This window comes from Monocercomonoides exilis (assembly GCF_001643675.1).
Source record: "Monocercomonoides exilis strain PA203 chromosome Unknown scaffold14-1859848, whole genome shotgun sequence".
Taxonomy (NCBI): Eukaryota; Preaxostyla; order Oxymonadida; family Polymastigidae; genus Monocercomonoides; species Monocercomonoides exilis.
In genome coordinates this window covers 884,385-910,204 of record NW_027150559.1, presented here as the reverse complement: position 1 = coordinate 910,204, position 25,820 = coordinate 884,385, and the positions used below count along the sequence as shown (strand labels likewise).

The 25,820-nt window shown below is 38.5% G+C and overlaps 6 protein-coding genes across 6 annotated transcripts; 5 read left to right on the top strand and 1 right to left on the bottom strand.

Moving 5' to 3' along the window:
* Window positions 1-438: 438 nt before the first annotated feature.
* Window positions 439-1,656, top strand: MONOS_11264 (uncharacterized protein; the record flags this gene model as incomplete). The annotated part of the gene is made up of 2 exons (XM_067863779.1): window positions 439-568; window positions 938-1,656. The coding sequence occupies 2 exons, from the start codon at window positions 439-441 to the stop codon at window positions 1,654-1,656; spliced, it is 849 nt and encodes a 282-aa protein (XP_067730371.1).
* A 747-nt stretch (window positions 1,657-2,403) lies between these two features.
* MONOS_11263 (putative Exportin-2) lies at window positions 2,404-7,563 on the bottom strand (the record flags this gene model as incomplete). Its single annotated transcript, XM_067863778.1, has 17 exons — window positions 2,404-2,740; window positions 2,815-2,911; window positions 3,048-3,185; window positions 3,322-3,848; window positions 3,976-4,334; window positions 4,462-4,709; window positions 4,807-4,943; window positions 5,148-5,351; window positions 5,461-5,741; window positions 5,874-6,000; window positions 6,201-6,377; window positions 6,474-6,674; window positions 6,753-6,843; window positions 6,914-6,993; window positions 7,050-7,214; window positions 7,299-7,444; window positions 7,497-7,563. The coding sequence occupies 17 exons, from the start codon at window positions 7,561-7,563 to the stop codon at window positions 2,477-2,479; spliced, it is 3,309 nt and encodes a 1,102-aa protein (XP_067730370.1). The 3' UTR covers window positions 2,404-2,476.
* A 109-nt stretch (window positions 7,564-7,672) lies between these two features.
* On the top strand, window positions 7,673-14,427 carry MONOS_11262 (putative nuclear export factor Sac3; the record flags this gene model as incomplete). Its single annotated transcript, XM_067863777.1, has 1 exon — window positions 7,673-14,427. One exon carries the CDS (start codon window positions 7,673-7,675, stop codon window positions 14,360-14,362), a length of 6,690 nt encoding a protein of 2,229 aa, XP_067730369.1. The 3' UTR covers window positions 14,363-14,427.
* A 63-nt stretch (window positions 14,428-14,490) lies between these two features.
* MONOS_11261 (Syntaxin 16B) lies at window positions 14,491-15,783 on the top strand (the record flags this gene model as incomplete). The annotated part of the gene is made up of 5 exons (XM_067863776.1): window positions 14,491-14,695; window positions 14,746-15,060; window positions 15,152-15,255; window positions 15,318-15,542; window positions 15,676-15,783. 5 exons carry the CDS (start codon window positions 14,491-14,493, stop codon window positions 15,781-15,783), a joined length of 957 nt encoding a protein of 318 aa, XP_067730368.1.
* Window positions 15,784-16,031: 248 nt separating this feature from the next.
* MONOS_11260 (putative 2-phosphoglycerate kinase) lies at window positions 16,032-23,265 on the top strand (the record flags this gene model as incomplete). The annotated part of the gene is made up of 4 exons (XM_067863775.1): window positions 16,032-16,137; window positions 16,190-16,286; window positions 16,348-17,038; window positions 17,322-23,265. The coding sequence occupies 4 exons, from the start codon at window positions 16,032-16,034 to the stop codon at window positions 22,623-22,625; spliced, it is 6,198 nt and encodes a 2,065-aa protein (XP_067730367.1). The 3' UTR covers window positions 22,626-23,265.
* A 126-nt stretch (window positions 23,266-23,391) lies between these two features.
* Window positions 23,392-24,141, top strand: MONOS_11259 (uncharacterized protein). Its single transcript, XM_067863773.1, has 3 exons — window positions 23,392-23,512; window positions 23,565-23,701; window positions 23,744-24,141. The coding sequence occupies exons 1-3, from the start codon at window positions 23,489-23,491 to the stop codon at window positions 24,075-24,077; spliced, it is 495 nt and encodes a 164-aa protein (XP_067730366.1). The 5' UTR covers window positions 23,392-23,488; the 3' UTR covers window positions 24,078-24,141.
* Window positions 24,142-25,820: the final 1,679 nt, after the last annotated feature.

The window sequence follows — 25,820 nt, the reverse complement described above, 5'->3', positions numbered from 1 at the left end:
ATGAAGGATTGTGTAGTTTGCGTCAATACTGTGATGAAAAAATTTATCACCGCAAATGGAGCGTTTACTGAAATCAAGAATATTTCATTTGTTTTTTCATTATATTTAACAGTTTCAAATGCTTTGATCCAAAATGAAGCAAGAGGAGGAATAAGTTCGATAAAGGATACTTCTTTATCAACATTTATAATTGGCTGCAATTATCCTTTATTTGAAAACGAGAATACACAGAAAATTTTAATTTATAATTGCAACTTTAATAATTTTACGCACTCTGATCGTTCTCCGGAGCAAAGGTCATCAGAACAAAAAACAGCGATACGATCCGTGGATTGTTGTTTGAATTCGAACACATTTCAATATATTGACAATGTATTTTATGGAGGACTTGTTCATGGATTGTTAAGTAAATCATATTCTTCATACAATTCTTCGTTTATGCATTGTAAATGGGCATATAAAAAGCACAAAACAGATAGGGTTAATTCTTCGTTTATTCATGATTCTTTTATTGATGTTACTCATTATGGAGAAGGAGGTGCTTTAACGATCGAAGGAGAAGATGGATGTTTGAAAATTGAAAATTGCTTGTTTGAAGATTGTAGTTGCAAACCAGAAAAATTTCAGCATGACTATAAAGGAAATGAAACTTATTTTCGAGAGGAAATCGGTATAAATTCGTTTGATGGATGCGGCGGGGCTATTTGCGTTTCATTCTACTCAAAGAATATTAGGCTCTCAATAAAAGCAACTTCATTCAGTTATTGTAAAGCTGTTAACGACGGAGGTGCGGTATGCGCGAAAGATTATTATGAATTGGAAGACTGTAGTTTTGAAAGATGCTCAACAGAAAATGGTAATGGAGGAGGATTTGCTGCATACTCAACTAAAAATACTTCATTTTTCAAAAGTTGTAAATTTTTCAATTGCTGTTCAGGCTGTTATTCGCAGGCATCGCCTGGAACAAATTGCGCTTACGAGCAGTCTTCAATAGTATATTTGGAAAATTTCCATGGTGGAGGAGGCATCTGCTTTACATCATCAAAAGGCTTAGTGTTTTTGCAAGAATGCACTTTTATTCGATGTTCTGCTTTTAATGGCCGAGGAGGCGCATCATTTTTAAGTTACAAGCCAACGAAATATGCAAGTGTGAAATTTGAGCGATGCAAGTTTTTCTCAAACAGCGCAAACGAACATGGAAATGACATAGCTACAGTTTCTGATTGGGCGGATTTAATTCAATGCACTGATCTTTGTCATGAATGTGAATCAAACAGCTTGAGTCCAAAGGTTAGTATAGGCGATGATGACAAGGAAGACTTTTGGATTACTGGAGAATGCGGGAATAAATATACAGACCCAGTGAGTGACGATCCAAAGGATATTCTTGTTGGAACTATTGTTTGCTGTGTTGCCTTGTTTTTTATTGTATTTATTGTGAGGATGGTGATTGTTCGTTGCCAACATGTTGAATGGATTTTTGACGATACCTCTGAATTTTCAATCGAACTTATGGACGAAGAATGCGATACAGATGAATGTGTCAATCGGCCTCCTACACCTGACCCTCCTTCTCCTGGCGTCGCTTCGTATTTAAACAATTTACCTAACGAAAATGCGCCTACTGAATCCAATCGAATAGAATTTATTCAGTGATCATTATTTTGCCCGATTGTCAGATAATTTATTTTTCACTATTTTTTACAATTTGTGTTTCCAAGTTTCAGTTACATTTCGAATCAAATTCACTATCATTATTCAATATTTAATGAATTTTTAGTTTTTTATTTGGCAGCGCCTATATTATTTATTTAGTTATTTTTATTTCCCTTCACAATATAGATATTTTATCAGTTCCTTATTTTTATGTTGATGTTTTTATTTTTCGGGAAATGAAAGATGCCAAAATATTTATTTATTTATTTATTTATTTTCTTTTTACAATTTTAATTAAAATTTGTTTTTGTTTTTGTTTTTTTGTTTTTAACGAGTGTAATGTTAGTTATAGTTTTTCGTTAATATTTTTTTTCTTTTTCTGTCTTTTTCATTTTTGTTGCTGTTCGAGATTTATTTTCATTTTTCATTTTTTCTCCTGAAAATAAGCCAAAAACAAAAGAAAAATTGAAAATCTTGTTTTTGTTAAAAGTCATGCCCTTTGGTTAATTTCATCAGGAAAAAGAGAAAGATCTGAATAAAAATATGATGCTGATTGTTTTGTACAAGTAGTGTTTTTAACAATCGTTAAAGAACATTGTTCTTCATGATTGAATGATTAGAATCAGTTCTTCATTATTAAAGGTTGTCCTGCTGCAAATAATTGGATTTTGTTAAAAAGTATAAAGAACATATCATAAGCAAAACAACATATCAATCTAACGCATAAACAAATTGAAGTGTTCAATCTTTTAACATAATATATTGGATTTTATTTTAATTAAAAAAAAAGTTATTTGAAAAGAAGTGAAGCGAAATTTTTCTATTGCATTGTTGTTGGAGCAGTTGCAGGAGCAGCTGTTTTTGGCACGAGATTGCAATCCTGCAACAATTTTTGTATGTTTTGTTGGGTCTGTGGATAAATTGTCTGGGCGAATTGAGGATTTGCTAAGAGAAAAGCTTGAATCTTAAGTGCAAAGCATGTCCGAACTGGAGCAAAACAAGGCATTGGATCAATCATGCGATCATCACGTGTCTTTGCGAATACAAGAGGAGAATATGGAACATCATAACCCTTTTGCATTTTCTGAACAAATAAATAAATTCATTAAAATAAGGGATAAATAAAATGAGGTTTCAACAAAAACAGAAAAAGCAAACAGTTTCTTCTTCTTCTTCTTCTTCAAGTGTATCGAGATTCCAAATAGGCATTTGATCGACATTGAAAATGGAATAGCAGGAATTAAATATTTTATCCCTATTAAAAATGATAAAAAATGAAATATTAAAATGAAATAAAATAAAATAAAATAAAATAAAAAAATGAAAAATGAAAAAATGAAAATAGAAATAGAGATTATTGATATTTGCATAATGATAGAAAAGCAATATACCATAAAGCAAGCTGCTGCATCATAACTGGATATTCTGTCATCAAGCACAGAAGACCATAAACGCTGCATTTAATTTCGAAATGATTTTGGAAGGAGTTAGCTTTATCAACCCATTGCTGAAGAACTAACATGAAAGATCTATTTTAATAAAAGGAAATTTAAAAAAAAAACATATTTCACAGTAATTATCAGTAGAAAAAGTTATAAACATTAAAATGCATTGTGAATCGAACAAAAAATTAACAAAGAAGCAACAAATACAAATAAAACAAACCCAGGTTGTGCAGCCTCAAACAAATCAATCGGGTATTGGATGCCTCTTCTGTACATCAGCAGCCCAATCCATTGGGCAGTGCGTCCCAACAGCCTTGTTGGTGTCACCTTCTTGAATCTCGACAACAACACTCTGCAGATGCCCACCATGTGTGGCGAGACCAGCTTGTGGAAGAGCGGATTCTCGTCTGGCTTTCCCGGCACAAACGGGCGCATTTTTTCAAGCTTTGTTGCGTGGTCTGTTGCTCCGCTGGAGGCAGAGGCAGAGGTGCCTGGAGCAGAAGGAAGTATGCCAGTTGATGGCATTGTGGATGATGAAGCGCCTGGGAGAGCAGCAGAGAGAGGCGTTGAGAGTGTCTTGGTCAATGCATCCAGCAGCTGGAATGCATACAGATCTTGTGAAGGAGATTGAATAAGTTTGTTAACAATCTGAATGATTGGGTTAACAAATTGCTCAGCTGTTGATTGGCCAGAGAGAGGGGTCTCTTGGAGTTTAGGATCTTGTGGATTGAAAAAGTAGGATGAAAACTGTTGGATGAAGTTAACAAAGTATCATGTAATGCAATTAGAAAATATTTAAAATTAAAATTGATTGTTTATGAAAGCAAAGATAAATAAACAAAATAATTATTCCATTAAATACAACCAATCAAACCTTGCTTGTGACGATAGAGAGAAGTCTAGTGAGAGGTGGGATGTATCCTTCATACTCCCACATCTGCTGATTGAGGAAAAGAGTGATAAGAGAGCTCAGCGTTGGTGTGATGGTCACATCAAAGCGGACGATCAGGCAGAACAGCTGCACAACATACGGCACAAACTCTGGCACTTTCAGAGTCGTGCTTTCAGCTGCTGTGCCAGTGGCAGGGGTTGCTGCACCCGTAGCGCCAGGAGCAGTAGACGGTGTTTTCACTGGAACTTTGCTGAGAATGAAGCCAAAGGAAGGCGTCAGTTTTTCGGTGAATATGTTCACCCTCGACGCGTTTTCCAGGCAGACATTGCGGATAAGCGCAGCTAATACAATGAAGAATATGGATGTTGTTGGGAAAATGTATTCATTCAAAGATAGAAATAAATAAAAGATAACAACAAAAAGTGCAAATGATTGATTAAATATCTGCAACTCCAATCAATAGCACACCTAATGCCTCAAACATGAAGTGATTGAAACGAGGCTTCTGCGGCGCTTGCATCACGCGAGACAGAATAGCAGAGAGAGAGTCCAGAACAACACCAGCCTTCTCCACAATCAGCGAGCGCGACTGGTTGATGACTGTTGAGAGTGCCTTCATCACATACTCGTTGTCCTCTCCGCCTTCTGGGTGGATCCAGCGAAACATCAAATCGAGCAAGGTTGGCAATATCCCATGCAGTGTTTCTCGTTTTATTCTAAAAAAGATATTCATATCAAAATGACAGATAAGCAACCAAGTATTTAAAACACAAAATGAGAACTTAAAGCCGAAAATAATGTGCCAATTCAAACATTAATCCATTTTTGCTTCTTAAAAGGAGAATCTTTTCGATTGTGCATGCAGCATAAGTGTGGATGACAACATGTGGAGAGACAAGACAGTTCTGAATAAGAATTTGCAGCACATTTGTGTATTGGTCTGGAGGAAGCTGTTATTTAGAATATATATAAACATTTGGTAAAACATAGAAATTAGAAAATTTCCCATCAAAACAAAATGCCAACAAAATAAACAAAAATCAAAAAAAAAAAAAAATGGTAAGAAATTTCATTCACAAATAGAATAACCATGCACCAATAGCAATATGTTTCTAATTGAATCAAAACCAAAAACAAATCCAACAGCAACACACCCATTCTCTGAAGAAAAACAGGAACTTTATTTCCTGTGAGCGAACAAGCTGCAGTCGAATCAGCTGCTCGCTTGTGATTGCAGGAGCATCTGCTGGCCTCTGCTCGAGTGGAGTTGTCAAAGCTGGCAGAATGTGCTGTGCAATAAATCCATGCACAACATTCAGATGGTTCACCTGTGATACTCCACGGGTGAATGAATGAGTCTAAAATAAAATATATGCAAAATTTACATGCATTAGAATGAAATGAAATGAAAAATTTAAATCCATAAATAGAAATAAGATTAAATTAAATTGCATCAAAATAACAAGCCTTTGCACAAAACGCAGAAAGCAGCAAGATTGCAGCCACTTTTGAGCTCCACCTGTTGATCGGGTCAGCTGCATATGCCTCGGTCAGGCTAGTCACTTCCTTCACCACCAAGTCCAACACAAAGTCAGTCTGTGTCTCTTTGGCCCACTGCTGGCTGACATTCATCAGTGCTCGCAGGAGATCGACACAAACATAGCGCTTTGAACGCAGCTCTGCCCACGTCTCCAAATCAAGTGCGACAAAGTTCAGCGGGTTGTAGACAAAGTCATTCAGCTCGAGCTCTGGAATGCAAATTTCGTGTATGTTTGAATAAATGAGTGTGTTTTAAAGAGGAGTTTAAATAAATAAATAAAGATGAACAAAATATGCAAATAAAACAACTAATTTGAACAGCTTTTCGAAAATAAGCAAACCAGCAATGGCAAGATTAGGAATAATAATGTCTCTAAATATCTGAGTGATGATGTCTGTATTTCTGAAAATGACGCTGAATTGCCCCACAGCACAAGAAACCAAAAAGCGAAGAGCATTCACAGCGAGCTAAAAGAAAGTGTTTCATTCGATGAAATGGAGAGAATTGAAATTGAAATGTATATGTGATTTATTTTAATAGGATTAATGAGGGACAAGGTTTGGCATGAAAACAATAGTGAAATTTTCATTATAAGATGGAGATTAAAGAAAAAAGTTGGGTAATGAAACATAATGCTTGAATGCCAGTAAAAGATTGAAATACAAACCTTTTCCTTTTTGACATCATTATCGCTCAGCGAGCCTTTCAAACGCCAAATCAGTCCTGTCAAACTTGGGACATTGTTTTGGATATCCTTCTGGTATCTGTCCACCAAAAGAATAAGAGTGTCAATCACTTCAGTTTGTGTCTTAACAATAACTGAAGCTTTCTCTGGAAGAAGTGTCTAGAATTGAAAAATATTCATTCGCATCCATTTTCAAAAGAAAAATTAAATAAATAAATAAAAATATAAAAGCATTCGTCATGAAAATGTACATACTTCTGCAGTTTGAGCATTTGAGTCAACTTGAAGAATCAATGAAAAATTGTCAATCCATTTTGAAAGATGATCAGAGAATAATTGTGGAATATCGTGAGTGATAAGCGTGTGGAAAAGCTGGGTGATAGGAAGAATAATTTTAAACATCTTTGTGAACATCACAGTATCAGTTGCACAGCTTTGAAGCTGTCCAACGCATGTCTGTAAGAGAGGTATTTAATTGGAATTGAATGAAAAAAAAAAAAACATTCAATATGATCTCATTTTTAAAATTCAAACTTGGAACGTTGTCATCATCAAGTTATCGATTTGTTGTAGAATGTAAATAAGTTCCTCCATCACTTCTTTGTTTGCATAAGAATATCTGTATCTAAAGAACAAAATTCATTTAACAAGAAAAAAAAATCATGCAGTTTTTTACTGAAATCAATAAGATATACTTTTTCATGCACTTATGCAAAAAATTAAAGGCATTTGCTTTTTGATCGATGTTTTCTCCATTCAGATATGGTTTTATATCCTGAACAATTTAAATGTTTGATCGCATTTCATTTAAAATAATTCAAAGCAACATACATCAAAAAATGACGGCCAAAAACGGGGTAAATCCTTTTCACTAATGCATCGAGCAGCAACTATTAAATATTTTCTGCATCTGTCATTTGACGAAAAATACAGCTGAACCATTGCACTTTTGATGTTATCACGCATTTCTTCGCTCAAAAGATGCTGACTTTTCACCTAACATATTCATGAAATGTTTTAAAGCAAACGAAGTTCGTTGATGATGTTAATCAAATGAAATCCAGAGTGAAAACTGCACACATCATCCCAATGCTTGATGATAAAATTTTTGTACTGGATCACGGTCGTTTCATATGCGTTAGTAGAAGGGGTCATTGTTACCAACAATTTCAACAATTCCAGTGGATATCCGGGAATAGTCTCAAAGTATTGAAGAGAACGAGTTCCTAAAACAAATAAAAGCTTACAAAGCAGCAATAAAAACGCTGTATATCCAACCTTCTTGGAGCTCGTTATAATTTTGTGATGCAGCCAAGGTTAAAGATTCAGCTAAAGTTCTTTGCATTCACCAAAATGTCAATAGAAATAAATCAATATTTTGAAATCTAAATAGTGGGTAATGAGTTGATCATTTCTTTTTTTTCAATTTTCAAGACAAAGGAAGAAAATCATACATGGACTCCGACTTCTCGGCAGACAATTCAATGAGCTTTGATTCTGGAAAGAAGAACTTGGTCGGAGTTTGCATGCAGATGTGCAGCCAGCGTCAAATAGAAGATAGAATTATTAGCAAAGATGTTGACATATTTGAAAAAACAGAAAATCCAGCTACTGGACAAATGGAGCCAAATCCATCATTATTCGTAAAGAAATTTAAACGTGCTGCAGCAGATAAGAACCCTGACCCGATTGATGTCAGACCACCAGTTATTTTGAAACAGACAGCTGAATACTTGCTGGCATCCATCATAAATCGAACAGATGTTCCGTTTTCAACAGTGCATGCATTTATCAGAGATAGAATGAGAGCTATTAGAAAAGATTTTAGTGTTCAAGGGATTTTGAACACTGAAATGGTCGAAATTTATGAGCAATGTGCTAGATTTCACATATTATCTTATCATGAGTGCGCATATGATCCATATTTTGATGTTGCACAAAATAATGAGCAATTGGAAAAATGCTTGATCTCTCTTGAAGAGTTTTATCAAGATCTTCATCTTCAAGGAATAACTTGTCCTAATGAAGCTGAATTTCAAGCATACAATCTTGTGTTTAATGCTCATAATTTCAGTGCTTATGGCCTTCGCTCATTGAATGTTGAAGTCATCCGTTCGCCTTGGATGGCACTTGCATTTCGAATTGTTGCACTAATTAGATCAAATAATACTGGAAGAGTTTTAAAATTAATCAAAGGAGAGAATGGAACGAATATCAATTACCTGTTTAGCTGTCTTTTGTTTAGACAAATAAAGACTTTCAGGCAGGTTGTTTGGGATACTGTGGTGATGCAATCTTGCCAAAGGGGAGCTAAATGGCGTGTTGGCGAGTTGAGGGAGATAATGCTTCTATCGAACGATGAAGAAGTTTTGGAACTTGCTGAAAAAAATCAGTTTCTTGTTGAAGACGGACCAAATTCAAGTGATGTTTCAATGAAAGTTGTGCATTTCCCCCCAATAACTGCAGCATCACAAAAAATTCCGTTGACACTTGGATCGCCTCAAAGGATAGACGCCATTTCCAATAAAAGAGGATCATTGACAACAGAACAGATTGTGCGGGGAGCGTTGACTGCAAGTGGAATTGGAAGTGCAGCTGGCATGTCTTTACAGTCAGGCTTTACAGCACCGTCATCATCTTCCATTGAGCATACAGTGACCGCCAGAGAAGCTAAAAAAGACAGCATTTCATTATTCACTGCGACTCCTCTTGGCTCAATTCTGCGCCCTTCTGGTTTGAGCGCAAGTTCTGCTTCTTCAACTGCGACTTCTGCTTCAGCTCATTTTCCTAAACCAACTGAAAAACCATTTCCAAGTAACGAACCGCTTTTACCTTCGTCCAACCCATTTTCATTCACAGACACAACAAAAAAGCAACAGCCGCAAAAGCCACAGAATCCGTTCATGATCGCATTAAACTCCTCTTCAAACGAAAAACTCGAAAATAATACAGAAAAGTCAATTTTTGCTTCTATTTTCTCAACACCTAGTTCAAAAGGCCCGTTGCCGAGTACTTCAATTCCAACAACTCCTACAGCACTATCGGGATTTCCCCAATCTTCTCCTATTTCTTCATCTTCCCTTCTGCCTCAAAGTGGAGCCAATCCACTTGCATCAGCAGACAATCCATTCATGTCGCTCCCAGCAAAACACACATCTGACAGCTTGAAACCTTCTTTCACGTCTTTTGACAATCTTCCAAAGAAGGACTTTCCAAATCTATCGACAGGATTGCAATCTGCGCTGTCAACTGCTCCACAGAAAGAAGAAACAGCAAAAGGAGCACAAACATCTCTAACACCGACGACAAATGTATTCACAACACCAACAACATCTGCTGCTGCTAATCCATTTCTGAAGAACAATACAACTCCATTTACCAACACTTTATCTAACTCTGCTACTTCTGCACCTTCAACCACCGAATCCAAAACACCAGAATTCAACATTTTTTCCTCGTTCTTCAACAACAATCCTTCTCCAGCAGTTTCTTCATCTCCATCTACCCAACCATCATCGGCTGTTCCTTCACAGGCCGAAACAAAGACACCCTCCAAAAGTGATGTTCAGGTTCTTCTATCAGAGAAAGTGGCTCCTCTTACCACTGCAGCAGGAGACAACACATTCATAAAGATTACAGCTGTCCCTCATCCTGCCGCAACGAACCCAGTTATTTTCGCTCCGATTTCAGAACCGCCCAAGCCATCGTTTCCGTCCACTGTGTTTGAAAGCAGCGAAAAGAAAGAGGAATCGAAATCAGAAGAGAAAGAGAAAGCAGACAATGCTATTGATGCACTGGATAATCTTCCAGGGTTCAACTTCATCCGAGAGATCGATGCTGATGCAGAGCAAGACCAGCTCTCCGACGACATTATGCTCTCTCAGACACCAACGCCCATCCCGATTCCACCTGAAACTCCTCCCACTCTGTTTCCCTCCCCCTTTACGACTCAGCCAGCAACAGCTGAGAAAACCGTGCAAAAATCGCCATTTAACCCGTTTTTAGGTGGAGAAGCAGCAGCTCAATCGACACCCAGTGTTGAAAACCCGTTTGCTGTTGGAGTGTCGAAAGCAACGGATTTTTTGCAGCAAACACCGAGTAATTTACATTTGTTTCCCGCTAATCAATGGATGGATGCGAAGACAGAACTAAAAACGAATGAAAATAAAGGAACAGAATGTTTAGTATTTCCTTCGAATTCCACAAATGCAATGACAGCTGAGAAGAAAGATGAAAAATCAAAAGTAGAGCTTTCTTCTATATCATCGAAGGATGAAGGAAATGAAATGGCTGAAGAGGAAGAAGCACAGAAAAGAGAAAGTTTGAAGAAGTTTGAAGAAAAACAAGCAGAACAGCAGAAAAGTGCTAAGAAGCAGATTGCTCTGCATCGTCGCACATTCAATGAGAAGTGCATATGCATGTTGTATTTCACGAGATGGAAAAAGAATGTGAGGGCTCGGATTTACTCTTCCATTCAAGACAGATCCAAGCAAAGCTTTTTGGCTCCAGTTGAGTCTGTCGAAATTGAGCGTGTTCGCAAAGACTTTGCAGAAGCAGAGAAAGCCAATCAAAACGGGAAGAGCAACGAGACGCCAGCTTTGCTTGCGATGTTTGCAATGTCGTCAACTGCGACGGCTGTTGCTTATCTCAACCAAATTGCTTCAAGAGCATCATCAACTCCTTATTTGACAGAGCATTCATTCCCGCAGATGGTTGTGGATGTGCTGCGTGGTTGCTCTTTGATGAAGATGAAGAAATCTATTTCATCGTTAAACACGGATGCTCTTGTGACTTCTCGCTCTTCGTTTTTTTCTTTACACATCTTTTCGCCTGTTGCTGCTCCTTTTGCAGGAAATAAATTGAATACAGCAACATTTTCTGGATGGATGTCAAACATTGTTCGCTTCATTATGTCTGCAGCATCCACTTCAGCAACAGATACTAATCTTCAATCAAACAGTAGTTCTCAATCTGACTCAATTCCCTCTCGCATTCTGAAGGAAATTGAAGTTCAGCCCAATTGCAATGTTTTGTATTCGGCCAGCAACTCCACATCTCCACAAACTGCTCTTTCATCGCTGATCATCCTTCCTCCCCTGCCTCTCTCTTTTGTCTCTCAATTCTCTGCTCTTCTTCGCCAGCTATCAATCCCATCACTTTCTAACACAGCCAATCCATTGGCAAATGCTTCATTGTCTTCTTTTCCTTATTCTTCTTCTCGTTTTTTCAATGCTGATGCTTTCGCTTTGTCTTTGTCACAGCTCACTGAATCGCTCACCCAATACATCAGAGAAGCAGACAGTGTTTTGTCATTTCTCCAATCACAGCAGTTTCAACTCCACACTCCTTTACCCGTTCTGTTTGTTGCATCTTTGCTGCAGGAAGAATACAATGGAAACAAAAACGCCATCCCATTCCAATCTGAAGCCTCGTCACTTCACCAGTCTTTGCTGTCGTTTGTCTCGTCTGACGAGCATTCTCCGCTTTACACAGCATCATTTCACAACTCTTCTCTGCCAATTCACCCGCTTTCTCTTCTTTATGCCATTCTTCACATCGCCATCAGAAATGTTCTTCAGTCCACTTCATTCACTCTTCTTATCCACAACCCATTTTATTCCACTTCTTCCTCTTTTTCCACATCAAGATCTGAATCTTTATTGAGCCGCCTTTCTCTTCCAGTCGATGAATCAATTCAAATCCCTGCTGAACAGTTCATCTTTTCTGATCTTGAAAGTCTAATTCAGAAAATTGTCCATGCAACAGCTGTGCCTACAACACGAGCATTTTCTGTTGAATACTCAAAGCAAATGTCCAAATGTCAACTTATTCCTCATCATAACATCTCATTCACACACTCTTTTGCTCCGTTCCTTGTTTCATTATATCCTCTTCTTTCTTCCTCTTTCCCCTTGTTCTTCAAGACAATGACCAAACACTTATGTTCAACTCACAAATCTGACAGCACTTCACCTCTTCTTTCATCCTTCTATCAAGCTACATCTGCAAACAACAGGCTCTCTTCATCGGCACATTCTCAGTCGCTCATTTCATTGAATGGTGGCTATGCTCTTAGTCTCTGCCTTTTGCTCTGGAACGCATTCGCCACACACATTTCATCCTCAATTTCAGAATTCAATGCGCAGAACATTCCAAATTTGTCAGAAGCTTCAGTTCATCACAAGATGCTCGCCTTATTTTATTCTTCGTTTCTGTCTTCTTCTGACTGTTCCACCATCTTTGCTTCATCTTCTCCTTCATCTCCAAATCAAGGTTCACATCCAACATCAGACTGTGAAGTTGAGTTCTCTTCATCTTCCTCGTTATCCTTTATGCCATTTGCATCTCTTGTTGCATCGTCTCTCTTTCCTGTTTGTGGAGCTGAACAAAAAAGCATTCCTCAAATTCCTCTTCTTTCGTGTCTTTTGGCTGCAATTCCTTCCCCTCATCTCATCTACTCACACATCAAGGCCTTCTTCACCTGCAACAAAACATCCATTCTTCTTCTCTTGAAGGGATCTTTGTCTATCTTTCCTAATTCATCTCATCCATTCACAGACGCTGCAACTGTTCTTGTTGTGCTCTGCCTCTCCTCTTTCATCCATCAGCATGTCTTTCTCACTCAGCTTCCGTGGAAGAGACAATACGGAGAGCTGTTCTTCGAAGCTCCAGAATTTGAACCACTAACAGAGAAGCAAAAGAAAAGGCATCGCAAAACAAAAAATGATACTTCTTCTTCTTCTTTGAATGCACCTGATGCTTCAATAGGAGCAGAATCTGTTGCCTCTGAGACTTCACTTATATCACCTGCTCCTTCTAGCAATTTCGCTTGTGCAGTCAACAAGCAGCTCAGGAAATTCATGGGTTATGATGGAGATTATGGCGAGTCTGGTTCAATTGAGTATGTTGAAGAAACAAGTTATGATCTCTCAAAAGTTCGAAAAGATAACTCTTCATGTGATCCATTACAATCATCAGCAAAGCAAAATGCTATTGCCTCTTTGCCAGATGACTCTATCCTTCAGTTGGACATCAAGTTGTTTGAACTGGCTGATGAACATTTGCCAAAGATATTCAACAAGGTTATGGCAGAATCCACTTCTCGTCAAAAGCAAAAGCGAACATTGGAACATAGATACAAATTAGTGAAGAAATCATTGCTTGTTGAAGATCATGATGAAACAGATGAAAATGTTAGGTTTGGAAAAGATAAAGAGCCAGAAAGTTCTAACATTGATGAAAGCACTTCTTCTGCATTCCGACAACTGCACTGGATTATCCAGAAGAGCATTGCCAGCCTTCCTTTCAAGTTCTTCAAAGATTCCATGTTTTGCCTATCTGAAGTGTTGCTTGAGCGAGTTACGCCCATTCCTTATTTAGTTCTTCTTTGGACTTCCAAAAGCACACAGCCAATGAATGCAGTGGCCCAGTCTGTTTCTGAGCGATGCAGTCAGCTTGTTCCTATTGTTGTGAATGAATCTGTCAACTGCACATCGCTTGCTTCATCTGTTGCGCTTTTGGTGTTCTCTTCGTATCACAAAGAGAAGCAGAAAGAGAATCGATTGTCAAGATTTTCGAGAAGAGAGACAGAAATCAATGAAAAGTATGTGAATTTGATGAGAATGAAGCAGTTGGCTGATTTGGCAAATGTTGTCATGCTGAAAAAGAGAAAGAGAGCTCGCGAGGAATGTGATGAATTGAGAGAGGATGAAAACGAAGATGAAGATGAAACCGATGATAGTAAGCTAATTAGAACATCATCTAAAAGAATGAAAACATCCTCATATGGTTCAAGCGAAATATTTGATGCCTCTAATTCAAAGATTACAGAAGATGAGAAAGCATTCGCCGAACATTTGCGCCTCCTTGTAACTGAAACTCATAACGCAAATTACGAAAACTCTGCTTTGGGCGTAGGAAAGAGATCTTTCTGGTCTCCCTGGGAAACAGAAGCTAACAAAGAAGAGGAATTTGTTGAAAGATTAAAGAGAATGGCTGCAATCCCAGAAGCAAACATTTCAAATTGTCAATCAGCAGATAATCAATCATTTCCAAATGATAATAATAATGAATCTGTGTCAATGGATCTTGATGAAGAAAATACGGAACTTCTTTTGGAGCATTCGCTTTTAACTTGTTCTTAATGTCATTTCGTTTTTATTTATTTTATTTGTTTTTTTTTACAAAAATAAAAAATAATTTTGCAGTTTATTCCCATTACATTTTGTTTTTGACTCTAAAGATTGGATTTGGGGTTCTCCAAGCGATTTTTATGGTTGAACGAGACTTAACTTTTCAATTTGTGGATATGCGAAGAAGATTTAATGAATCTTCTTTTCGAGGGGTGGATATTGATTCCTGGGAAGCAGATACGCAAGAACTTCTTTTCAAAGAAAGGCAATGGGTAACCTCCGAATCATCGTACGAGATGGAATTAGCTGCAATCCAAAAGGAAATTTCAGCAGTTGGAAAGCTGAGTATGAGAATAGAAATTGAATTTTTTTCATTCTCATTTTTTTTTTGAAAGTTGAACAACTTCACACAAAATGTAGTGAGTCACTTGTGGTAAAGTCATTTGATGCTGAACCTACGAGCTCGCATGAAATTGAAGTGTTATCTGATCAGGTTCTCGTTCGGTTAAATTCATTAAATCAAAAAGTGAGTAGACTATTTCCCAAAGAGTGGAATGACTACCCTCAGCGCATTGATGGTGTTATTGTTTATCCAAATGGCGAAAATGAAACGTCTTTTAAAATTAGACGTAATATGCAAAGTTCATTGGCAGAACGTGTTTTAACGCTTTCTCAATCTTTTCGAAAAAGTAGAAAGCTTTACATGGAAAGTGTGAAATGGATTCTCAATTTGGACTATTTTGTTTTTTATAATTGAAACTTTTAAATACTATTTAAATAATATTTTTGCGGCTTTTACAGGAATGGGAATGATTAAATCTCAAGGCTCTTCAAGTTCTTCTTCCGCTCTATCGCTTTTTGACGTTTCAGAAGACAACGAATTTGATCCAGCCGTATATCAGCGCGTTTGTTGATTCTTTTATATCTTTCTCGTTTATCAAAATGTGATGTTTTTTTTTTTTTGAAGTCCTTTACTGAGGAGCAAGAGCAACATATGTCGTATTCAACTCAACGAGTCTCACAGAGAACAGAAGACATACGCGCAATTGCTCGTTCAATGAATGAAATTTCTGTCTTGTTTAACGATTTATCTGTAATGGTTGTTGAACAGGGCACATTACTTGATAATGTTGAACATAATCTATCAACTGCTTCAGAACACATAAAAGAAGGAACAAAGAATGTTGAACAGGTTTGTATTTTCGCAATAAACTAATGCATTATCAATAATTGATTTCATTCGGAATTTTTTATTTTATTTTTTTAATTTTCTATTTTCTTTCTTTTTTTTTCACAAAAAATATCATTGATTGATATTATTTAAGGCGGAAGTTATTCAAAAAAAGGGACTTCGACTGAATAGAGTGATTCTAATACTTGTAATTGCAATTGCAGTTATATTTGCAATTATTTTAATAAAAGCATTTCTTTGATTATTATTTGTTAAGATGATATTTTAGTATTTTCTGCTAACAATTCACGAATTTTGTGTAAGTATGGCTTGCAGTCATTTCTTCTGCTTTCCAACGCATTTCACTTTGCATGTCGCACAATCATTTCAGTTTTTATTGATGTTTATGAAATATTCGAATTTCTGTTTCGGCGTTTGATCAATTTGATCTGATGGTGATCTATTTAGAGTAAATCCACCCTTTCACCATATAATTGTGACTAATCAAAAATGGATCAACGGCTAAGCCTCACTCCGGTGACATTGCAACAGTTCCAACTGCGGGCAATGTTACAGCTGGTTGGCTGCAAACCGTTTGATTCGCAAAAACTTGCAGGTTCGCTTAATGCTAATATAACTTTAAATCAACGTTTTCTTTCTTCTGATAGGAGAATTGTTTAATAGACTAGGAGGAAATGATAAAAAATTCTTTGTTGAGTGCCTGCGCTGGAATATGGCAGAACAAGCAAGTAAATTGATTCTCACGTATTAAGCTTTCGGCTTTTGAAAGTTTTGTTTATTAATTCGTTTTTTGAATGTCATTTAGAAAACTGCACAAAACATTTCCTTTGGAGCACATGATATCCAGGTTGAGTGCCGCTTGCGATATTGTTACACATCGTGCAAGCTGTACAATACTTATAGGTGGAACGTCTGGATGCGGGAAAAGTACAATCGCATCCGTTCTTGCGTCACGAATTGGAGTTAGCAATATTGTATCAACTGATAGTATCAGGCACATTCTTCGAACATGCTTAGATAAAAATGATCCAAAAAATGCTGCTCTCTGGGTATCAACATATGAAGCAGGATCGTTATATGCTCAAAAACAGCATACATCAAGTTCATCAACTTTATCTATCGTTAAAGAAGATGATGATGCATTATTAAACCTTTCTTCACAAGAAAAACAAAACTTGATGGATGGTTACTATCAACAGTGCAGTAGAGTGTGCGAAATCTTAGACACTGTCATCACCTCCACAGAAGAAAAAGGAGAAACTATTGTCGTAGAAGGAGTACACTTAACACCAGATGAGATGATCCGCTTGATGACAAAGCATAAATCAGTCATACCATTCTATGTGTTTATCTCCAATGAAGCAAAGCATCTCGAAAGAATAGCAGTCAGAGCAAAGTATCTTTCGCTTGATCCAAGAAAGAACAAGTACGTAAAAAACATGCCTAACATCAGATACATTCAGAAAAAGAACATTAAGCGAGCAAATGATTTTGAAGTGTGAAATTTCTTATTTATTTTCAATCATCTTGAGACTTGTGAAACTATCTCATTATTAAATCTTTTTATTTCAACCACTTCATCAAACGATTCACTTCATATTTCTTCTCTCTTCATTACCACATTCATCATATCAATTCAATTTCCAATACCTTCTTCCTCCACCATCTCCTTCATCTCTTTCATCTCTTTCATCTCTTTCATCTCTCTTCATCTCCCTTCACCTCCCTTCATCTCCCTTCATCTCCCTTCATCTCCCTTCATCTCATCACCTTCCCTAGATTCCAACAGTAGACAACACCAACATGGACCGCTCCGTCGACACGATCCACCGCACGCTCTCTGCTGCTCTGCCATTCATCGCCACCCTCTCTGCGCCTCTCCTCGACCCGGTCACCCGCCACACAACTGCCCTGCGCAACATCCTCATCAGCGCCCGGCAGCAGCACTGGTCAGCAAAGAAGATGCTGCAGACAATCGCCCTCCGCCGGCGCAGCTCTGAGCGCGGCATGACACCCCCGCCTTCCACCGCTGCCACCATCATGTTCGCTCGCTCCCTCTCCCTCGACATCCAGCGGGGGCCTGGCCGCAGAACGGAAAGCTCCTCGCCTTCTATCTGCTTCCCCTTCCGCCCGCTCTCTTTGCGCTCGCCTGACCCCTTTGCTGCTAATTCTGCAGCAGCAGCGGCGGCTGCTTCTGCTTCTGCTTCTGCTTCTGCTTCTGCTTCTGCTTCTGCTTCTTCTTCGTCGTCTTCATCATCTTCTTCTAATTCTTCTTCCTCTTCCTCATCATCATCAACATCATCCTCAACAATCACACCTGGCACAGGCTACACATCTCAGAGCGATCTCGAGAGAAGAAGACTCCGCCGCGCAAAAGCCAAAGAAGAAGCGAAGTTCCGCCAGAGGGCTGTGCTCGAGGCAGCAACGCTGTTCAACGAAAGCAAGCAGTCTCCCTCACACTTCTTTGCCCACTCCCCTTCTGCTCTCTCAAATCCTCCATTGATTGGCCCCTCCTTCACTGCCTCTGCCGCGCGCTGTGTGGAGTTCTCCTTTTCTCCGCTGGCTGCGCCGTCGATGTGTCAGCAGCAGGCGTTCAGCACGCCCATCCACACGATCAAGGAACGAGTGCGAAAGGGGGATGAAGGGAATGAAGGGAATGAAGGAGAGGAGCAAGGGGCAGCAGAACAGCAGATGGATGTATTTGTGGGGAAAGATGGAAGTAGTGGAGGGATTGGGAGAGAAGAAGAAGAAGGAGTAGGAGCAATAAGAGGAAGGGGAAGAGAAGGAGAAGTTGGAATAGGAATAGGTATGTGTAGTGGTGGTGGTGGTGGTGATGATGGAGTTGGAGGAAATGTAAGTGTAAGTGGAAGAGGCATTCTTGGCTTTAATTCAATGGGCTGGGATGAAGAGCTTGAATGTGACAATGCTGATGAAGAGAGAGAGGACGAAGAAGAATACGAAGAAGAGCACGGCGCCTTTGAAGAAGCAGATGACCAGCAGTCAAAGGAGGATGTGGAGACATTGAGAGAGCTGTGCCGAATCCTCACAGAAATCGATGGGGAGTGCTGGCGAGTGACGGAGAGGGGGTTGCTGCAGCGGGTGAACCAGCCGACCGTGCCAGTCGAGGCGCATTTTGGGTTTGAGAATGCAGACGAAGAGACGCTCTGCTTAGACATCGATGAGGATGATGAGGAGGAAGACGAAGGAGGAGGAAGAGGAAGAGGAAGAGGAGAGGCGAAGGAGAAGCCGAGGACGATATTTGACAACCCCATCACCAGCAGCGCGGGGCAGCTGCGAGACGAGGCGCATTCCACAGGGAAGAAGACGAGTGAGAAGAAAATGTCCCTTTCGAATGGGCAGCGGGTGGCTGGCTCTCCACAAATAAGACTGACTGTGGCATCTTCAGCTGCCTCTCCTCAACAACAGCAACAGCAGCAGCAGCATCCTCCATCTCAATATCAATCTCAATATCAATCTCCTCCACTCCCATCAACAGCTCCTTCTACTGCTTCTTCCACAGCCTCTTCCACGTCCTCCTACACCGCCTCTTCTGCCTCTTCCCCTTCATCTTTTGCTTCCCCTTCCATTCAGTCATCTATACAGCTGTCTTTCCAGCCAGTTGCTCCAGTTGCGTCTCCTTCCTCTGATCGCTCTGTCACTTCAAAATCACCTCAAACATCACCTTCTCTTTCACGAGACACATCTCATCATCCTTCTTCATCACCTCCACTCCCTCCTTCTCCCCCTCTCCCTGCTCCTCCCCCTCTCCCCCAGCTCTTCAGCACCTTCCCCCCTTCCCCTCAGCAAGACAGCCACTATCCGTATTCCTGCCCTTCCCCTGCTTCTTCCTCTGCTTCTGCTGCCTCCTCCATCCACTCCCCTTGTCTTGTCTCTCCAATCCCTCCTTCTCCTCCCTTTTCTGTCTGCCCTTCTTCTGTTCCTATTGGAGGAGCAGCATCAGCAGCATCATCAGTGTCAGCATCAGCAGGGCATCTGATAGGGCTGAGCGACAGAAGCACCACTCCTCCTTTCTTCTGCGCTGACCCCCCTCACTTGGCTCTCAGCCACTCAATGGCCTTTTCTTCTCTGTCTTCGGCGAATTCGTTGTATTCTTCATCGTCTTCTTCTTCTTCTTCTTCGTTGTTATCTTCATTGCCATTATCATCATCTTCTTCTTCTTCTTCCTCTTCTTCCTCTTCCTCTTCCTCGTCTTCTTATTCTCTATTGTCAACATCTGCTCCTTCCTTCTTCTCTTCATCTCTTTCGTCGCTCACACACTCTCCGCCTTTTGGCTTCTCAAAGATCAGCAAATCTCCTGTTGTTCCATCATTGTCATCAATAGCATCATCACCAATATCTTCTTCTTCTTCTTCTTGTTCTTCTTCTAATATAAACTCTATTTTTAACTCCAATTCTTATTTGAATGCTAATTCTAATGCAAATGCAAATACAAACTCTAATACAAATTCTTCTTCTTATATTAGTTCTAATGCTAATGCTAATTCTAACTCATTTATAAACATCAACACAAGCCCTAATCCCAATGTGCTGTCTGCAAACATCCCTTCTTCACGCTCCACATCCACCTCCACTAATCTATCATCAACACCCCCTTTACAACCAACTTCTTCTTCTTCCTCTTCCTCTTCTTCTTCTTCTTCCTCCTCCTCCTCCTCCTCCTCCTTTTCTGCCCTCTCCCTCTCCTTCTCCTCGTCCCCCACCTCTTCCCACGCCCATCTGCTGAGTCAGTTTCTGAAGGGCTCCAACATCAACAGCTACTTCCACTCCCTCTCCTTCTCTCAGAACGCTTTTCCTCAAAGCTCAGCTCAGCAGCCGGCTGCATCACCAGCAGGCACTAATACGTCAGGTGCTGTTAATCAGGCTTCGTCTGATGCTTTTTCTTCTTCTTGTTCTTCTTCATTTTCATCGTCTTTTTCTTCTCCTTCTTCTTCCTCTTCCTCTTCCTCTTCCTCTTCTTCTTCTTCTTCTTCAGTCTCCATCCTTTCCTCTGCCATCTCCTCTGTCAACAAGTCCTCCCCTTCCTTCCTCAGCATCCTCAACCAGCGCCGTTCTTCTTCCCAATCTTTCCATCTTTCCCCTGCTCGTTCTTCTTCTCTTTCTTCCTCTCTCTCTTCCACCAGCTCTTTCCCTTCTTCTCTGCCATCTCCCACATCTGACTCGGAAAGCTGCAGTTTCTCTTCCACTTCCTCTTCCACAGAAAGAGAGTCGCTGAGACAGGAGTGGATGAAGATGGGAATGAATCAGAAACAGAAGATAAAAGAGAAGCAGAAGCAGAAAGAGAAGCAGAAAGAGAAGCAGAAAGAGAGCCAGAAACAAATGAAGATGAAACTGTGTTTAAATCATAGCCAGAGTCAAAGCCAAAGTCAGAGCCAGAGCCAGAATCAGCTGCAATCACACGCCACAGAGAAGATAGCGAAGAGCAAGAAAGCCTCTCTTAACACATCTCTCAGTACACATTCAGGAGCATATTCAAATACCACAGGCAAGCCGAAGCACAAAGCAATAGCCATCCGGCAGCACACAGCGACAGGGCGAGTGAACTCCAACCAGTCACTCAGCACACTCATCTCTCCACACGCCTTGCACACAGCAACCACTCATCACTCACTCACAGGCACAGGAACATGCACAGGAACAGGAACATGCACAGGAACAGGAACATGCACAGGAATAGATTCAGCATCGTGCTTGTCGCTCTCTCTTGACCCGCCATTGGTGGATATGCAGCATCACAAGCATCACAAGCATCATAAGCACCACAGGAGAAGGCATGGGAATAAGAAGAGGGTGGAGCAGGAACAAGAAGTGGAGCAGGAAGGAGAATGGAAGGTTGGTGAGGAAGGTAAAGTTGGTGTTAGCTTGGATGGAGTGGTAGATGAAGCTGGAGATGCTGCTGTTGAAGGAAATGGAGATAGAGATAGAGATAAAGAACGTGAGCATGAATTCAAACATCAACACACTCACAAACATGATCACAAGATCAAAATTTCCTCTGAAAAGCAGCTAGTTTCACAGCAAGCTACACAGAAAGATATTCAGCCAGTTGCACAACCAGCTGCACAGCACCACAGGCATTCGTTGAAGCATCGAAGGAAGCGTCACTCGATCTCGCACAATGTGATATCGCTTTCTGACCGCTCTGACGGCGCCCTTTTCGACATCTTCCGCAAAAAGAGGCCGCACAAAAAGAAGAAAGCGCAGAATTCTGTGAGGGAGAAGAAGGAAAAGGAGAATGCGGTTATTAATATGAATACAAATTTGAATGCAAATTTGAATGCTAATGCTAATGTTAATGTTCATGATAATGCTTATTCTGATGCAAATGCTAATGCTAATGTGAATATTTCATGTCATCTGCCCAGAAGCACACATCACAGCGAGAACAAGCTGTCTGAAGAGAGCCAGGCGATTGTTTGGGGCTCGCCTGGCACACAAAATGCAGCTTATGCAGCTTCTTCTGCTTCTTCTTCTACTTCTACTTCTACTTCATCTGTTTTGTCATCTTCATCGATTTCTTCAGCTTCAGTGCATGTTCCATCTTCTGCAGCACTTGCTGCTTTTTCATCAGCTTCTTCTTCTTCTGCTTCTGTTTCTTCTTGTATTTCTGCTTCGGCTTCCTCTCCTCCTTCTTCTTCTGCTTCTTCATTATCATCATCATCTTCTTCTTCTTCTTCAGCACCTTTTGATTCATCAACAACAACACTGTCATCAAGTAATGTATCTAAGAATGGTTATTCAACAGCACCTTCAGCTTCAACATCTGCTTCATCTGCTTCATCATCAACTTCATCACTTTCTTCAGCAGCAGCTTCTTCTTCTGTTTCTTCTTCTTCTTCTAATATTACTAATACTGCTGCTATTTCAAGTATTTCTTCTTCTCCCTCTTCTTCTTCTTCATCTTCTTCATCTTCTTCTTCTTCCTCCTCTTCCTCCACCACCATGCACAGCATTGCTCTTCCACATCATTCTGGTCAGCTGGACAGCTCTTCTTCTGCTGCACTCGTCCAAATCAGACGCCGCGGACGCTCGCCAACACGCCGTTCGCTTTCTCCACACGAATAGAGAGCTGTTTGTTTTTTATCTGTTTGTTTTTTTATCTCTTTTTTCTTTTTTCTTTTTCATTTCTTTTTTTTTTTTTTTTTATTTTTTCCTTTTTCCTTCTTCATTCTTCATATTGTCTGAAGCTATTTTTTAATTATATATTAATTAATTAATTTTTTTGAATATAAATTTTTATTTTATTTTTATTTTTGATTTATTTTAAAGTATTTCTTCTTTCAATCTTCTGTTTTTTTTATACTTACACAGAAATTATTCTTCTTTTCTTTTCTTTTCTTTTCTTTCTTTTCTTTTTTACTATAGGTTTATTTTTGTTTGAGCTAAATTTTGATTTGCTTCAAGTGTAAAATTTTACAATTTTTTGTGAATGTGCCCCTTTTTAATTCTTGTTTGACTTTGTTATAATTTACATATTTATCCTTATGTTTATGTTTTATTCTTTTTAATTTCCATTTTATTGAAACAGCATTTTTTTAATTTTTTCTTTTTTTACCAATTTCTTTCACTGCTTAGGTTTTGGTCCAAGATATGTTATTTTTCCTGTTGTTTACGTTGGGTGTACACTCATAAACTTCATTTTTTGGATAAATGAGTACTTTTTTCTTTAATCCATTTTTAATTCGTTTTAAGCATGTTTATTTTGGGTTTTACAAACTCTGTTGATGTTTGGCGATAATTAATCATTTAAAATGTTATTTAGGAAAAAGAGCATTTTTTTCATTTTTCGTTTAAAGAAATCCATAATATCTTTCTTGACAATATTTAATCAAAGCAGCTCTTTCTGTGCAATACAAAACTGATTATTTGAAAAAAATAACTTCTGTTGTGCAAATAAAAATAGTTCTACACGTTTTGAATTTCTTTACATGGATTTGCTTGTTTTATCAGAGGTTTAATCTTAAACAATTTTTTCTACATTTTCAATCCCCTTTCCAATAAAAGAATATTGTTCAAGCAGAAGAAACATTAAAAGGAATTGTTAAAGATAAGCTTACACTTCAAGAAGACAATGATAAAATGGAGCTTTTGTTGCGTCAAATTGAAGAACGTGCACAATCCCTAACAACAGAAGGAATTGAGTTTGAGTTAATGTTATAAAATGAGATAACTTTCTTTTTTAGTCACACCATTACAGAGTGCCAAAGGAAAATTCAAGTAACCAAAAAACAACTTGATGAACAAGCCGAAGTTGACAAAGCCCAAAAGTCGCTCCAAGAGTTAAAGGCACAACTAAGTTCGGTTTCGTCTGAAGTTCGAGAAAAAACTGAAGAAATGGAGAAATCTACTCATGATGAGGAAACAATATGGAGAAATGTTCTTCAAAGATATGAGCAGGGATTAGGCGAGTGTCACAGAATAAATGAACAATTGAAGAAAATGATATCTGAATGTGATTCTTCAGTAAAGATGCTTACAAAGAATGCTGGATATGCGGAAAAAATGATTGGCAAATAAAATGAAGAAATATTTTTTTAATTTTGACATTTCAATTAAAAAAAATAAGTTAATAAAATAAAAAGGAATCGCCCGCTGAGGGGGTCGAACCCTCGACCGTTAGATTAAGAGTCTAACGCTCTACCGTACTGAGCTAAGCGGGCTTGTTGGAAACGGACATTTTTCGAATTTATGGGGTAATTTCATTTTGATTCTATTAACTCGTTTTCAATTCTTCTATTTGGTGTTGACGTACTCAATTCGGTATTTGATCTATCTTTTTTTTGATCTCAAATTAACATATGGTTGATCCTTTTTGAAATCACACTTTCGTTCGAGTTTTGATCAAAATTTTGTTTTCAGTGGAATTTTGAAAAAAATGAGTTTAAATAGGAAACACGTATTGTTTATGATATTGCTATTGCAAAAACAAAATTTTTTCTAAATCTTATTGAGATTAAATTTTTGATTAAAACTCGAACGAAAAAATGATTTCAAAAAGGATCAGCCATATTATGAAAGTGATTTGATCGCTTATTTTGTGTTTTGTTCTTGCTGTTATTATTAGAAATATTTACATGAATCGAACAATATGTTTGAATAAGTGTTATAAAGTGTGTTTCATTTCAATTTTAAATGATTAGGGTGGTTTTTTTATCCGGACATTTTATTATCCGGACAAAAATTTTTATTATGAATTATTTTTTCCCACTTTTTGGATATTTTATCATATTTGTGATATATAAGGAAAAGTCAGCAATTAGTATTTCAGATTAAATTACTATACCTAATCTCTGATGGGAGTGCTGATGGAGGGTTAGTTCCTCCATCTCTGATTAGTGCCTCCCCTGAGGAGATTAGGTAATAGCAAGGGGTATTACTAAGTTAGAATTTAATCGAAAAAAAAATTTTTTATTTTTTTTTTTTCTTTTCAAAAAAATTTTTTTTAAAAAAATAAAAATAAGATCATAACCAGAATTTTTTTGTTATGAGTGTTATCAAAAACAAAACAGAACAAGGATTGTTAAACATTAGAAATCAAATGATGGCATTTGGTTATAGGCAAATAGAAAATCGTTTGGAACGAATTGCAACAATCGTTTTAGATGGAAAGGCAAGGATCGTTGATGCAGCGAATCTGCACGAGTTCAGCCATAAATAGAGCAATTACAGCTTTGGAAAATAAAAGAAAAGTTGGTGTAACAGGACACCAAGAGTTGTTCACAGACGAAGAAAAGAAAACAGCAGAGGATGTAATTCGCTGTGAAAGTTCAAGTGGAGTGAGCATTTCTGTTTCTTAAATGAAACAATTGGTTTGCTTATTCACTTATAAACAAATTAAAATTTATTGTTATCTTTTTTTAGATGGAATCTGTCAGAAATGACAGACAAAAATCTATTTGAAGAAGAAAAAGAAGAAGTGGAAATTTCGAAGTCATCTCCATATTCGTTCATAAAAAGGAATCCGCACCTCAAAGAATCTCTTCCACGTAACGTCGACTTTCAACGATTAGCTGTGTCAAACAAACAAACTCTCCAGCCTTTCTATGAACTTCTTCAACATCTTCATGATACTCATAAATATTCTACTTCATTGATATTTAATACCGACGAATCTTCACTTCGCCTCTCAGACACCACCAAAAAGCTTGTTGTGCATCCTTCCGATTCACCAGCTTGGTTCAACAAAACGCCCATGAACATGCCAAACACCACATTGTGCGTTGTTGCTGCTACAGACGGTTGTTTTTTTGAAAAGCATCG

What these genes read in the sequence shown, in the direction of transcription:
- MONOS_11259 (XM_067863773.1), top strand. Translation starts at nt 23,489, where the DNA reads ATGGATTTGCTTGTTTTATCAGAG. An exon ending in ATTTGCTTGTTTTATCAGAG is followed by an intron (nt 23,513 to 23,564) that starts GTTTAATCTTAA and finishes TTCCAATAAAAG; the next exon opens with AATATTGTTCAAGCAGAAGA. An exon ending in CTAACAACAGAAGGAATTGA is followed by an intron (nt 23,702 to 23,743) that starts GTTTGAGTTAAT and finishes TTTCTTTTTTAG; the next exon opens with TCACACCATTACAGAGTGCC.